This window comes from Daucus carota, chromosome 3 (genome assembly GCF_001625215.2).
Source record: "Daucus carota subsp. sativus chromosome 3, DH1 v3.0, whole genome shotgun sequence".
NCBI lineage: Eukaryota > Viridiplantae > Streptophyta > Magnoliopsida > Apiales > Apiaceae > Daucus > Daucus carota.
In genome coordinates, this window is record NC_030383.2 from 33,423,756 (window position 1) to 33,439,625 (window position 15,870).

General features: G+C 38.2%; 1 protein-coding gene across 1 annotated transcript; it reads right to left on the bottom strand.

Annotated features, from left to right (window-relative positions):
- Positions 1 to 10,723: 10,723 nt before the first annotated feature.
- On the bottom strand, positions 10,724 to 11,618 carry LOC135151499 (uncharacterized). Its single transcript, XM_064089980.1, has 3 exons — positions 11,312 to 11,618; positions 10,954 to 11,210; positions 10,724 to 10,864 (listed from the first exon to the last, which is right to left on the bottom strand). Exons 1-3 carry the CDS (start codon positions 11,616 to 11,618, stop codon positions 10,724 to 10,726), a joined length of 705 nt encoding a protein of 234 aa, XP_063946050.1.
- Positions 11,619 to 15,870: the final 4,252 nt, after the last annotated feature.

The window sequence follows — 15,870 nt, forward strand, 5'->3', positions numbered from 1 at the left end:
GCTGAGGTGGTGAAGAAATAGACATATTTGCAGTTGTCTCAGGTTCTATTCTCCTTTCTTGATGAGGAGACAGAGCTGCAGTTTCAGAAACAATCTCCTTATGTGGTGCACTTAAGGCACTTTCTCCCTCGCTCTCAGGAATAGTAAGTGGTTGGCTGAGGGGTAGAGTAGTTTCTGCTTCAGTTGTTTGTGAGGTGGTGCCTTGGTTATTAACTTGTGGGATTTCAAATTCATTGGCACTTGTGATAGGAGGTGAAAGCTGATTGGAATCCAGAAGATTCTGAACCCATTCAGGTGCACTAAAGGAAAGATTGTCAGAATCAGAATGAATACCTGACTGTAGCAGTGGATTGTAAGTGTTGGTGAAGAGTTCATCAATATCCACCATTGCATCATCAGAAGGTGCAGCTACAGTGACTTGAACAGGAGTATCCACTTCATCCTCAGAGTCGGTGGAATTATCCTGTAATGAATCCTCTCCATCAGATTGAGCATTGTTGTCAGAGGATGTTTCTGCATCTTCCACTATCACTTCTTCTTGAATTGGAGAAGTTTGAGCCTCAGGATCATTGGCTTGACTAGGTGGCTCAGGGACTTGCTCAGTTTGTCTTTCAGGAACCTCCTCTTCAGGAACCACTGGATCAGCAACATTCTGAATATGTGGTGGAGGCAAATTCTGGTTGTTTAGAAATTCTTGCATTGCCTCCGGAAGAACCACATCCTCATTGTTGGTGTAGTTCTGATGATTCTCTAGCATAGATATCACCCTTGTAGTCATGAAAGAGCATATGACATTGTCTATATTAGGATAGACAGCTCTTTCAGCAGGAGTAAGCAGTTGGTTCAGCACTATCTGGAAGAATCGAGGATAAAGAAGTACATTCCTGTTCTTCCTTAAGGAGTCCTGAAAAGCTCCCATAATTAGATGTCCCAGATTGATTCTTGTGTTCTGTGCTATTGCAATTCCAATTTCTTGATTGAAGGTAGTGATGCCATGGAACCCTCCAGTCTTTGGTGCAAATACATGAGAGATGGAATTAAAGAAGAAATTCCATTCTCGAGGTAAATGCTTGACGTACATTTTTCCTGGAAGATCACCATTCTCCCTCTGGCAATGAATAGCAAAGAAGAAGTTTATCCTTTCAGCCCTGTCTGGAACAGCTTCAAAATTGTCAGTTGGCAGATGGAGTGCATTGTTCAGAGTTTGTTCAGTTATCATCAGTGTTCGTCCCTGAATAACACACTTGAGTCCAAATACCTGTCCTTCATTTACAACAGAAACAGAAGACAGAAAATCTCGAAGTAGAGATTTGTTAAGATAAACAGACTCTGTCATAGCAAACCGTGCAAATGAGAATTCTGACATATATCTAACCCAACGTCGATAATTCGCTTGCGTAATTAAATTATTATTTTCAACAATAGTGAAATTTGTTTTCGGAATCTCAAAATTTGCAGCCATTTTTAATTAGAATTAAAAATGATTATAAATTTCATTTCACGAATAATAGCGAACAAATTTCAACTTATGTCACGAAAATAATTAAATAATAACGCTCCGTAAAACCCTAAATTCAAGAATTTCAGATTTCGATGAAATTAAAGTAGGTTGTACTTCTTGAAATTCTAGGAATAATGGTATCGGTTATGCAAATTATTGACACTTAGATCACGTACAAATCAGTCCAAGAATATGAAAAGGCTCGAAAAACCCTCTCGAAAAACCGTAATGGATCGTGAAAAAGCTTATATGAAAGTGTAGGTCTCGACTCAGGGATTCCAGAACTGGTTACAAAACGCAAAATGGGCAAGATTTCGACTAGGTTTTGTTCGATCAAAAATTCAAGAACTCGGCAGCTTTTGAATAAAAGAGAGAGTTTGTTTGTGTGTGTATAGTCTGTGTATATATGGCAGATGAAAAGAAAGAAAAGACACAAGTCGTATACATATACACAGAGGAGAATGAGGCGCAAATTGGTTAAAGACCAATTTGCCCTCTATGGCATATACTGTATAAGTTGCAAGGCGCAACATATGAAAAGACGAAAATGCCCTCTATACATATGACTGTATAGAGGCGCAAGTTCGTACTTGGCCGAGAAAAATAAAGAATTGAGACACAGTGGCCACTCATATTTGAACCATTGGCGCAACATTTGACTTGGTCAAATGTTGCGCTTGGTTAAATATGATTGAAGAAAACTTAGAAAATCTAAGTTGAAAAACCCAGTACATACACACATACAAGTGCTGAGAGGCGCAACGTTTGACCGTAAAGTCAAAAGTTGCACCCTCAAGAGTAGTCACGGAATATGTGACTTAGAAAAATTTCGACTTCGACTTTTTCTTGAGTAGTGAACACAGATAATCCTGGGGCGCAACAATTGACTAGTCAAATGTTGCGCCTGTTACACTTTGAGAAAAAGAAAACCGAAATTTCTCTCCAAGGCATATCAATTGTTGAACTTATTTTGATTAAAATCAAAATATTCTAGCAAAATGATATCACAATTAAATTAAATAACTCTGAACTAAACTAAAATTTAATTGAGAGATATTTAATAAATTGTGCTGCAATTATTTTAATTGAGATTTAATTAATGGATAACAAAAAGAAATTTGAATTGCTTTAAATCCATTAATCAAATATAATTAAAATATGAATTAAATAAACACTGATATTCATTAATTGAATATAAGCACTTAAATAATTCAAGAGAATTAATTCTAACTATCTACCACTTAACAATTAATCACATAATCACATAGAATCATGCAAATCATATAAATCAAGGCAAATAATTAAAACTAATTATCAGATAAATATGTAAAATACTGGATGCTCTTTGTAAATTCACAAGTCCTGAAAATATGTACATTTTAAAACTTGTGAACTTACGAACAAATTGCAGTTATTTCTTGTCTAATTAATTAGACATATTTAACATCCCAAGTTCACCAACCAGTCTAGAGAAAGTGGATTCGTCTAGTGGTTTAGTGAAGATGTCTGCAATTTGTTGATCAGTAGGTACAAAGTGTAACTCTACTGTTCCATTCATGACATGCTCGCGAAGAAAATGATACCTGGTATCAATATGCTTTGTCCTGGAGTGTTGAACAGGATTATTGGCAATGGCAATGGCACTTGTGTTATCACACAGAATCGGAATTTTATCCAACATGAGTCCATAATCTTGTAGTTGATTTCTCATCCACAAGATTTGAGCACAGCAACTCCCAGCAGCTATGTATTCAGCTTCAGCTGTAGACGTAGATACTGAGTGTTGCTTCTTGCTGTACCATGACACCAACCTTCGTCCAAGAAACTGACAGCTTCCTGAAGTACTTTTCCTATCAATCTTACATCCTGCAAAATCAGAATCTGTATAGCCAATCAGATTAAAACCTGTATCTTTAGGGTACCAAATCCCTAGATTGGACGTTCCCTTAAGATACCTAAAAATACGCTTAACAGCTATAAGATGTGACTCTTTAGGATCAGCCTGGAATCTAGCACATAAACAAGTTGCGAACATGATATCTGGTCTACTAGCAGTTAAGTATAAGAGAGAGCCAATCATACCTCGATACTTCGTGATGTCAACTGACTTACCAGATTTGTCCTGATCAAGTTTGACAGCAGTTGGCATAGGAGTTTTGGTAGGAGATGCTTCTTCCATTCCATATTTCTTCAGAAGATCCTTGATGTATTTAGATTGGCAGATAAAAATACCATCAGGCTTCTGAATGACTTGAAGTCCTAGGAAGAAGGACAATTCTCCCATCATGCTCATCTCATACTTGCTCTGCATTAACTTAGCAAATCTCTCGCACAAAAGATCATTAGTAGAACCAAATATTATGTCATCGACATATACTTGTACAAGAATTATATCATCCTTATGCTTTTTATGGAAAAGAGTTTTATCGATGATACCTCTGGTGAAACCATTTTCAAGTAAGAACTTGGAAAGAGTGTCATACCAGGTTCGAGGGGCTTGCTTCAGGCCATAGAGTGCTTTGAAGAGAAAGTATACGAAGTCTTCAAATTCTTTGTCTTCAAACCCAGGGGGTTGTTCAACATAGACTTCCTCTTCCAGATCACCATTCAGGAATGCACTTTTCACATCCATCTGATATACTTTGAAGTTGGAGTGTGCTGCAAATGCTAAGAACATCCTGATTGCTTCAAGCCTAGCAACTGGAGCATAGGTTTCATCATAATCAATTCCTTCTTCTTGTGAATAACCCTTTGCAACCAGTCTTGCCTTATTCCTCGTAACAATACCATCTTCATCCAGTTTGTTTCTAAAAACCCATCTAGTGCCAACTATAGATTTTCCTTTAGGTCTTGGCACCAGCTTCCAAACTTTCTGCCTTTCGAATTGATTGAGTTCTTCCTGCATTGCAGATACCCAATCTGGATCACTTAGAGCCTCTTCAACTTTCTTTGGTTCTATCTGAGACAAGAATCCAGCAAAGTTGCATTCATTTTGAGTTGCTCTTCTAGTCTGCACTCCTGTGTCTGGATCACCAATGATTTGTTCAACAGGATGGTCTCTACTCCATACCCTTTGTCTTGGCAGATTCAATCTTGATGATTCACCAAAATCATAGTTGTGTTGAGTGTGATGACTAGTGGATCCACTTTGACTTACTCCCCCTGAGCTGATATAGATTCTATTTGATGATCCTCCACTTTGACCACTGTGACCATGATGATCATTTGTATTGTTGCCAATACTTCCTCCAGATGGTTCAGGATCAGCATTTCCTTCATTTGAATTAGGTTCCCTTATATCAGCTTCAGGTTGATCTTCTCCTAAATAGATGTCTTCTAAATTCTCAAACTCTAGAGAATCAGATTCATTTTCTTTTTGGAGACTTGGGAGTTTGGTATCATCAAATCTTACATTGATGCTTTCAATCAGTTTGTCGTCATTGATCAGATAAACCCTGTAGGCCTTAGACTCCAAAGAATAACCCAGAAATATGCCTTCTTCAGCTTTGGCATCAAACTTTCCCAAATGCTCTTCTTTTAACACAAAGCATTTTGCACCAAACACATGAAAGTAACTCAGTGATGGTTTTCTGTTGGCCATTACTTCATAAGGAGTCTTATCCAAATCCTTGTTAATCAGGGTACGATTTTGAGTGTAGCAAGCAGTGCTTACAGCTTCAGCCCAGAAATAGATTGGAAGTCTTGATTGACTAATCATAGTCCTTGCTGCTTCAATCAAGGTTCTGTTCTTTCTTTCTACGACACCATTTTGTTGTGGAGTCCTTGGAGCTGAATACTGACGAGAGATGCCCTTATCAGTACAGAAGTCATTAAGAACAGCATTATGAAATTCTGTTCCATTATCTGATCTGATTGCCCTTACTGGCAGATCTGCTTCTTTTTCAATCTTCTTGATATGATCAATGATGACGAGTGCTGCTTCATCCTTTGAATGTAAGAATAATACCCATGTGTATTTTGAGTAGTCATCGACGATCACAAGAGCATATCTTTTCCTTGATATTGAAGGAATGTTGACTGGTCCAAACAGATCCATATGAATCAGTTGAAGGGGTGAACCAATATTAGTCATGCCTTTGCTCCTGTGTGATGCTTTCTTTGACTTCCCTTTTTCACATGCATCACAGAGTCCTTCTTGACAGAATTCTTTCTGTGGCAATCCTCTCACAAGTTCCCTTTTGACTAAAGAGTTCATAGTCTTAAAGTTCAAGTGTGAGAGCTTCCGATGCCATAACCAACTATCATCAGCAGAGGCCTTGGTGTAGAAACACTTGACCTCCCCCTTACTTGCTGAGTCTATGTCGGCTATAAACAAACTTGATTTTCTTACACCACGAAGTGTAAGATCCTTGTTCTTCCGGTTCTGGATTAAGCAAACTTCCTTCTGAAAGATTACGTCGTATCCTTTGTCACAGAACTGACTGATACTCAGTAAGTTGTGCTTGAGTCCTTCCACCAGAGAGATATCTTCAATGATGACATTTCCAACTTTCAGCTTACCATATCCCGTTGTAAAACCTTTGCTGTCATCTCCAAAGATTACAATTGGGCCGGTTCACATCACCACATCTGTGAGCAGGGACTTTTCTCCAGTCATGTGTCTTGAACAACCACTATCAAGAACCCACACAACTTTACTTTTCCTTCCTGTGCCCTGCATTCACAAATGGATTATACTTTCTTTGGTACCCAGACGTTCTTGGGTCCAGGTGATTTAGTAGAAACAGGATTATCAACAGAAACTGGTTTAACATGTGCTTGTTCAGGGGTGACTGGACTCTTCTCCTTTTTAGTCTTAGCAGAAGTGCTTTTAGACTTGGAGTTGGGAGTTTCCTTCTTCTTAGAAGGACTAGCAGTCTTTGCCACAGGGGCAACAGAAGGTGCAGGCATATTCATATTCATGGTAGATGGTGCAGAAAAAGATGCATTCAACATGGTAAAGCATGCAGACATCATATTCATAGCACATAGCATGCAACCTACTCTACCACATGGCAAATGAACAGCATTCATGTTAACAGTATTAGGCATGCTAGAAACAGAATTATCTACTTTAATCACTTTACATGCATGAGTAAGATGATTAGTAGAATTGCAATTATTACAAACCTTTCTAGCATTAGAATTCCTAGAATTGGTGTTCTTAGGATCTAACTTTCCATTCCTGTTGTTCTTCTTTTTGTTGGAACTAGTACTTCCTAATCCAGTTTTATCTGAGTCATCTCTGACTTGGGAATTAGAAGGTACATCTTGTGATTCCTGTTTTACTTGAGGCTTAACAACTTCCTCATTTTTCAACTCTTCCTTGATGACAAGGTCTTCTTCTATCAGAGGTTCTGTTTGTGCCATTCTAAAGATAGGGGTCTTGGTGTTCTTCAGAATTTTAGGTATATTTGTTCCTTCAGGAGAATTCTCAGTTCCTGCTGAAACAAATATGCCTTCATTCTCTTTTCTCTTCTTTCTTTTAGCACTTTCCAAAGAACTATAGTCAAGGCCAATAGCAACCTTCTTATCAACCCTTTGACTATCCAAGATCTCTTTCTGTAGAAAAGCAGAATTCTGATAGGCCCTAAGCTTAGTTTCTAGGTCAGCAATCTGAGACCTAAGGGACTCCTCAATTTCTGCACTACACTTCTCCTTATTCTCTAGATATTCAATTCTATCTTTAAGGTTAGTGTTCATGAGTTTCTCTAAAGCTAATTCATCTACTCTTTCTTCAAGTTTAGCTATCTTTAGAGAAAGACTACAGTTATCTGATTCTGAAGCTAATAAACTAGTGTGCAAGTTATACATCTCTTGACCTAGTTCATTTATAGTCTTTTTATAATCTGCAGTAGTCATGTCATCAACAGAAATTTCAGGAGATACTTGAGATGGAGATTCCTCGACAGTGTCAGCCATTAATGCAAATGCATAATTGCTCTGGACAGGTTCATCATCAGAATCTGTGTCATCCCAGCTTTTTCCCTCAGCAATGTAAGCCCTTCCTTTGTGCTTGGCCACCATTGCTTCCAACTTAGCTTTTAGCTTCTCATTCTCTTTCTTCAGATCCTCATAAGAATTCTTCTTATCATATGAGTTGCTTCTGACAGGAGCTGCTTTGGGCTTCCTGCACTCTGTTGCAAAGTGCCCTAAGTCATTGCAGTTGTAGCATCTGACCTTGCTCTTGTCGTACATGTTTGGTTTGAAACTGCCAGTACTCTTTGACCCTGACCCTGAGTATCCTCCTTTACCCTGAAACTTGTTCCCTGAAGCTTTCTTGTACCGGGGGTTTTTCCTGAACTTGATATGCTTGAACCTTGCAGCCATATAAGCCATTGACTTATCTTCCAGCTGCTCCAGCTCTTCTTGAGTGTAGAACTCATCCTCCGGTTCATCAGAAACTTCATCAACTTCAACTTCTACAATCTCAGTAATGGTAGAAGGATAGTCAGCTTTGATGGATGAACAATCACTCTGAGCAACAGTGTGATCATTGATACCATATTCAACTAATTGTTGATAACCAAAGTATGGTTGATCAGCAATAAGTGCAGTGGTCTTCTGTAAGGCCATACTCTTGGATTCTGTTGATCCACCACCATATATGATCTTTCTCTGTTCAAGTTCCATCTCAAACGTCTTCAGTTTTCCAAATAGCTTTTCCAAAGTCATAGTTCTGAAGTCGCTTCTTTCCCGGATGGTCTCTGTCTTTACAACTAGATGGGGTGGCATCACAAATGAGAACTTTCTGTTAATCTCTTTCTGTGGATAAGTCTTTCCATGTAGTGTGAGTTCATTCAACAACAACATGAACCTCTCATAGATTTGAGAAATGTTCTCTCCAGGTATTGCCTGAAATGCTTCATATCTGGCAATTAGCATATCGTATCTGTTTTCCCTGACTTCTTCAGATCCCTCCATCAATGCCTCAATAGTGTCCCACATCTGCTTTGAAGTTTTCAGACTTAGTATCAGATGTGTCATTGTCTTGGTCATTGATTCAACAATTATGAGTTGCAGATTATGATCATGTGCAACATATTCCTTATCAGTGTTAGTGTATTCACTTTTCTCTTTGGGAACAGACTTCTGTGGAATACGAACACCATTTTCAACAGATTCAAGAATAATCTTCATAGGCACAAATGGACCATTTTCCAGAATCCCAATGAACATGGGATTAGCAACTCTGATGTACAGCAACATCTTCATCTTCCAGTTGTTGTAGTCATCCTTGTCAAATGGAGGTACTTTGATTCCTAACTTGTGTGTCGACATTGTTATCAGATAAAATTACGATTGTACGGACAGCTAGCTTTTCAGATTGGTTACGGATCTCAGATCTGTATATCGATCAGCTAAGCTCTGATACCAATTGTTAGGTCCAATCAGACGTAGAAGGGGGGGGGGGTTGAATACGTCGTACCAATTTCTTCGATTTAATTTAATTGCGGATAATCTTGTTTCAGTCCATGTTAAATCAATCGTAAATAAATAACTCCAGCAAGTCGGGGAATATTCTTATATTAGAAATAATCCTCGGGTGCTACAAAGTGTGTAGTTATTTTCAAATGAAAACACTAAGCTCTATTTATAGGCTTTCCAACAACTAACCATGGTTAACGAGTTCGTCCTGGACGACTTGAGTTCGTCCTGGACGGATTCGATTTACAAAAATAAATCTAACTCCAAAGGTATTCAAGAAGTGGCGCCATTTTCATATACACATATATAAACACACATATATATATATATATATATATATATATATGAAAGTTGCGCCCAAGTGCATCCATTCTTCACTGGAGGTCAACTGGTCAAACCCTGCGCCTATACAGTGTCCTCCTGTAGCGTACTTAGAAATTATTTGATAGTGTATGAGAGTTGCGCTGACTAGATAATAGGAGGCGCAACATTTGACTTTTGGTCAAATGTTGCGCTACCACATACTGTACAGGTGAAGCACTTAGCTGTTTTTCCAAAGGGAAAACTAAGCGCAAGTATTGACTTAGTCAAACTTGGCGCTTGTTCACCCTTCACACTGTGTACACAAAGATTATATACTTAGAAAACATTCTAAGTGGTGGACAAAGTGTAGAGGCGCAAACTTTGACCGGGTCAAAGTTTGCGCTTCAGTTGAAACAGCCGCATAGTTAGTACTTAGTCATTTTTTCCTTTGGACTCTCATTGGCACCATTATATATATATATATTATTAATTGTTTATTTAATTACTTGAATTATTTATATTCAGGTAATTCACAATTAATATATATATATATAATAATGAGTTCTTTGGCATCATATCCTGGAGTAGCTCGATTGACTTGATCAATTAATTCGTTGATCGAATCCACTGAATACTTTCGTACGTCCTGACGTCATGTGCACTGGTCTGGTTCACGAACGACTCGAACTGAAATAATTCTTTGAATCCTTTGCTTGACAATATACTTGATCAGTCATTCCGGGTTAGATGTTGCTTCGATAAATTTGATTATAAATAATCAAATTAAATATACTGGAATCTTCTTGTCTTTGATACTTGATCTTCAGGCAATCTTGATAGCAGAAACTGATTGTGTTTTATTCTTCACTGAGGCTTGAACATATTAATGAACTTCTTCCAGTGGACTGATGTTCGTCTCAGATATCTTGATTGTCTTTGTCTGTTCGTATCGAATCTCCAACCTGTAGATTCTTGTATTATACTTAAGTATTGTTTCCTGTCTTTTGTTGTGTTGAGTTATCGTAATTCCATTTACGTTACATTATGCTTTACAGACCAGATTTTCGGGATGTGGATCTGGGGGCGTCACAGATTGGGTGTATTATCTAAGTGTGATTTAGTATGAAGTATGTCAAACGATTGAATAAAATGGTGAAGTCCCAGTTGTGATTGTATGTTAATGGTTGATTTGTATTTGTCAATACCAACTCCCAGGTGACTCCAAAGAACTTAGTTATGTTTGAATACTATGATCCAAAAATCCCCAAACTTTGTATTAAAGCAGAGATGAACATTACTTCGAATCATTACACTACAGATCAGAAACTTGTGAAAACTTTTTAAAAATACTGTGGCAATTTACAATAACCATGAAATTGCAGTTTCTATTTCATTAAATTAAAAGATCTGCACTATCAAAAATCATCAGTTCAACATTTTTCTGGAATACATATATGATATCAAGCTAGAACAGTTTTGTGGTACTATTTATCAATCATTTAAGCTGGGAAGATTGTAAAAAACCTCCTCGAAGACAACATTCGCTGTAACGTTGGTGCTGGATCCATTGTCATCATCAATCAATATGTGAGGTCCACTCGGGGATGTGACCCGCGAGATTGCCACGTACAACTGGCCATGTGAAAACACTGACCTTGGCAGGCTCCTACCATATCAAGTGATTGACCTTGACTCTTATTAATCGTCATGGCATAGCATACCTGTAGTGGAAACTGAGTCCTCGTAAAATCAAATGGAAGATTAGTGTCGCTTGGAATCATATCAATTCTTGGTATGAGGTGCCTGGACCCCATTTGTGAACCACATAGAATCTCACACTCAATACTATTTTTCTTACAGTCTGTAATTATCATCCTAGTTCCATTGCATAACCCTAAAATCTGATTCAAGTTGCGCATCAGCATAACAACCGCGCCAACCTTGACTTTCAGATCGTGCTTGGGAAGGCACGGCATATCTAATAAATTTAGATATTCAATGGGAAAGGAGCATCAAAATCGCTATGCGGAGAAATAGAATCTTCCATTGAATCCTGGCTAAGATAAGTGTGACAGGTACCCGGAATCTTTTCAAGAACTCTCGTATTGATATCCTCAACCCAAACATTTGTAGGAGTTAGGATTGCTCTCGAACTCAGATATGACTTTGAGTTCATACTACTTTCAAAATCCTTATAAACAATATCAAACAGCGTCTCAATTTGATGCCTACCTTCATTACGGACAACAAACTGATCAGGTATCTCGACTTTTGATTCCTGATTAACTTCACCAGGAGAGATGGTATCTCCAACAGCAAGTTGCCAGTCACTAAACTCTTTTATTCTTTTGTTCTCTTCAGCAGTATTGCCATCCCGTAAACGCATGTTTTGGCGAAGTAGAAACACATCACAACGGTACCACAATTTAGAGCGATTGACAGCAGCATCGACTACCTACGCCCTCGTGGCCTTGCGAATCACAGGTAAAATCTGTCGATAGTCACCACCAAATACAATAGTAATACCTCCAAAAGGTTTTCTAGTTCTCTGTGAATTAAAAGAAGACATAATGTCGCACAAAGATCTGTCAACACACTCAAAGGCATGACGATGCTGCATTGGAGCCTCATCCCAAATTATAAGGCTTGTCTGACGTATTAATTTAGCAAGATCTGATCCATGATTTATTCCTGCAGTGGAACAATTATCGAGTTTAAGTGGAATGTGGAACCTCGAATGTGCAGTCCTACCTCCGGAAAGCAGCACCACAGCAATGCCAGATGAAGCCACGGGGAGCACAATTTTACGTTGCGATCGTAGCTTTGCACAAATTGTCTGCCACAAAAACGTCTTTCCACAACCTCCACTGTCGTACACAAAAAAGGCGCCGCCTATATTATTTTCAGCGTTTGCTACAACAGAATCGTAAATCTTTCTTTGTTCTACATTCAGCTTTGCAAGATTAGAGTCATGTAACGCTGACATCTCCTCTACATCATAATTTGTTTCTTCAGCAATGAGTCAATTAACATCAGATTGGAAGTATTTTTCACCAGGAAAAGGAATGGTTGGGAAATCCCTTAAGCTCTTTCCGACGGCGTTCAAAAGCTTCTCAATTTCTGCACGCAAGGGAATACAATAAGACTAAAGTATAATGAATAAGTTAACATTATTAAGAATCCACGATAAGCAGGCTCATAAATTTATACTTTGTTATTTAGACAATGTTAGGCCGAATTAACTCACTATATGAATTAATATAGTGAACACAATCAATAACAAAATACTCAAACAAGAGAATTAACAAAGTAAACTCTTATTCACAAAACTCAGTAGGTTACAAATACTCTTTGTAGTGATTTATATCTTATCACTAAGAGCTGTTGGGTTATAAGAACAATATACTCGATATTCTAACTCTTCTAGAGTAAACCCTAATATGTGTTTATATACACAGTTACATGATATCTACTGATTGATTTATAATTATCTGCTTCCTAAAATAATCCAATCAGTAGCTATTTTTCTGGTTGTCCTGATCTGCACAATCTTCCTTGATCTTTATCTTCCTTATTTATCCAGATCCGCTCCTGAAAATCAGCCGCCTGCAAGCTCTGATCTTTGCTAAACTCTGATCCAGCTGGCAGTCGTTAAACTCTGATCTTCAGTTTAACTCTGATATTTGCTTCTGCACACTAAACAAGTTAGATACCTGTGACATCATCAAATATGTAACAATCTCCCCCAACTTGTACATTAGACAGAATGAACAAGTTATTTATATATACACTGATGATGTCAAAAACTATCAAGGACAAATGCATAAGATAATTAATTTACAAAATTAATTACAACTTACAGAACCAGTAGAACTATCTATCAAATCAACCTATATCCATAGCTTTCTCTGACAAACTGGTTGATCAGATTTTCTTCCTTCAGCTTCAAGGTCTGTATCATCTGGGCTTTGACATTTCTGAGCTCTTCAGTATCATCCCCGATCTGATAGATAGCTGCTCTCAAGGCATTCACCTTGCTTCTTGCCATAGCATCTCCCAGCTGAATTACCCTTGGTCTGTCTGCATCATTATTATAACCTAAGATTCTAGTATTTGCAATAGTCTCCATCACAGAGCTATTCTTCTCCATAAAGATTTCAGAACCATCATCTTGAGCTATTTTTGGAGTATATTCTTCATCAGACTTTATCCCATAGAATCTTCTTTTCTCATTTATAGTCCTCTTCATCAGATCAGACCATCTTTGAGTAGCTTCATTCTTGATTTCCAGCATGTAGTGAAAGTGTTCAAGCTCTCTCAGAGATTTTAGCAATAGATCAGCTTCTGAGATTCTGTAAACTCTGCCAGACTCCAGAAATATGGCAATCTTCTCCTTGTATCATGTACCATCATGAGTGTCCATGAGAATCTGCACTGATTCTACTTTGTCTAAGTCCTTCTGAGTGACAGCTTCTCCCACCTTCTCAGTCACAGGATATGGATCTCTGAAGGTGGTTGCTGATCTTGTTTGTATCTTCTCCTTTCGGTGCCCTAGACTAGTAGTATCATAAGCTTCTTTTCCTCTGGTTCCATGAGTTCTGATCCTGGTAAGCATTGAGCTTTCCTTGTACAGACTTGTACCAAGGCTTCCAAAGAGACTCTTCTTTTTCTGGTCTTGAGGTTTCCCAAATTTTGTCTTCAGCCATGAGGCCTTAGCTTCTTTAGTCTCAGACTTTTCTTCTGTTGCTGGAACTTTAACTTTAGCACTGTCAGAGGTTAAAGTTATATCAGAGATTTGCTTGACTTCATTCTTTCTTCTTCTGGTCAATCCATCTTCTTCCTCTTCTGTTTGATCAGATACATCAGTGATTATGTTTGCATTCTTGCTTAGCTTTATCATCCTCTGAGAAGGATTCTCTGATGCTATCTTGACAACAGATTTCTTAATCCCAGAAGGAACTCCATCAACGGGTTTCTTTCCCTTATCCTTTGACTCAGTCTCAGGTTGAGCTTGAGACCTGGTTCTTGGTCTGTTGATATCAGTATAGTTCACTTCACTGATCACTATCCCTTTTTGCTTTGGTCTTTTCTGTTTCTGTGAGGGATAAGTGATTTGTTTCTACTCATCAGACTTTGTCTTGCTGATCTTCATCTTCTCAGCAGCTAGTCTTTCTTCCTCAAGTCTGATAGCTTCTATATCCACTCCTGGATTTTCCTTTTCAAATATCTTCGTTGCTACAGCTTCATCAATAGCTTGCAGAGAAGGAGATTTGTAGAACAAGGTGGTTTCTTTACCTCTGAACTTCAGAGTTTGACAGAACTTCTGAGACTCAGGATCTCCAGCTTCAATCAACTTATCTGATTCAGAAATCAGATCTTCTTTCTTCTGTTCTACTTCGGAAATCACAACAGCAAGCTCTTTAGAGATTACATCAGAAACCCTGACTGCTTCATTTATGCTCTGAACTTGAGACATAGAAATCATTTCCATAGTCTTGTGCTTCTGTTGAGATTCTCTGGGTCTATCAGAGTTTGCACCCTTGTTACTCCTTTCTCTGATCTGTACCAACTGCTTGTTGGAGTTTTCATCAGTAGCAGCGTCCTCATTTCCTTCTTCATCATTGTTAGGTCCAAAGTATCGTAGAAGGGGGGGTTGAATACGATACTCACTACAATTTAAAATTCTTTCGAATCTTGCGGATAAATAAATTGCAGTCCTGTAATGGGTTTCGTGTTCCGGATATTTATTGGGTCGATTTCTGTGGATATTAAAATATTAAACCAACACACAATATTTTCCAAGGTATATCTGTATATTGATAAATACCTCGAAGGTGCTACAAATCCAAACCCGAAGGTTGGCTACAATGACCACTCCTCTAAATATTACAAGCCCTATCCACTACACATATTTATGGTACAAAACTAGGCTAGGGTGTGTGTATATTTGAGAGAGTTTGTGCATAGCACTTGGCCATCCATCCCGAAGGATGTTGTTTTAAATTGTGAGAACCACAATCACATATTTATAGGCTTTCATAAACTAACCATGGTTAACGAGTTCGTCCTGGACGACTTGAGTTCGTCCTGGACGGATTCGTTTTATAAAAATAAAACTAACTCCCCAAGACATGAAATGGCGCCAGTGCATTACCTAGAGATAAGTGGCGCAACATTTGACCTGGTCAAATGTTGCGCTAATGAAACTTGCGCTAGCACTGTGTCCTTGACTTAGAAAATTTCTGAACTCCATGAACTTGCGCTAGGAACCCAATTTGGAGTCGCAACCTTTGACCAAGTCAAAGGTTGCGCTTCACTCTTCAACTGTCTTCACTGTAATGACTTAGAAAGAATTTGAGTGAAGTTGCGCCTTGGACAAGATTTAGGGTCGCAACCTTTGACTTGGTCAAAGGTTGCGCTCCATCAGTGGTCACACATATATAGTGACTTAGAAATTCTTCTTACAGACTTATACTGTGAAGAGGAGAAGCGCAGGTTTTGACTTTAGTCAAACCTTGCGCCTCAACTCTTACACAGTGCAATGACTTAGAGAATTTCTCAAGTCATTCCATTTTGCACGAATTAAATATATACATATATATATTTAACTAATTGTGATAAATTAATTACTTGAATTA

Coding starts and splice junctions, on each gene's coding strand:
- LOC135151499 (XM_064089980.1), bottom strand. CDS start 11,618: ATGCGTTTACGGGATGGCAATACTGCTGAAGAGAACAAAAGAATAAAA. Junction 11,211..11,311: donor AGTTCTTGAAAAGATTCCGG/GTACCTGTCACA, acceptor TAAATTTATTAG/ATATGCCGTGCCTTCCCAAG. Junction 10,865..10,953: donor GGACTCAGTTTCCACTACAG/GTATGCTATGCC, acceptor TCACATGGCCAG/TTGTACGTGGCAATCTCGCG.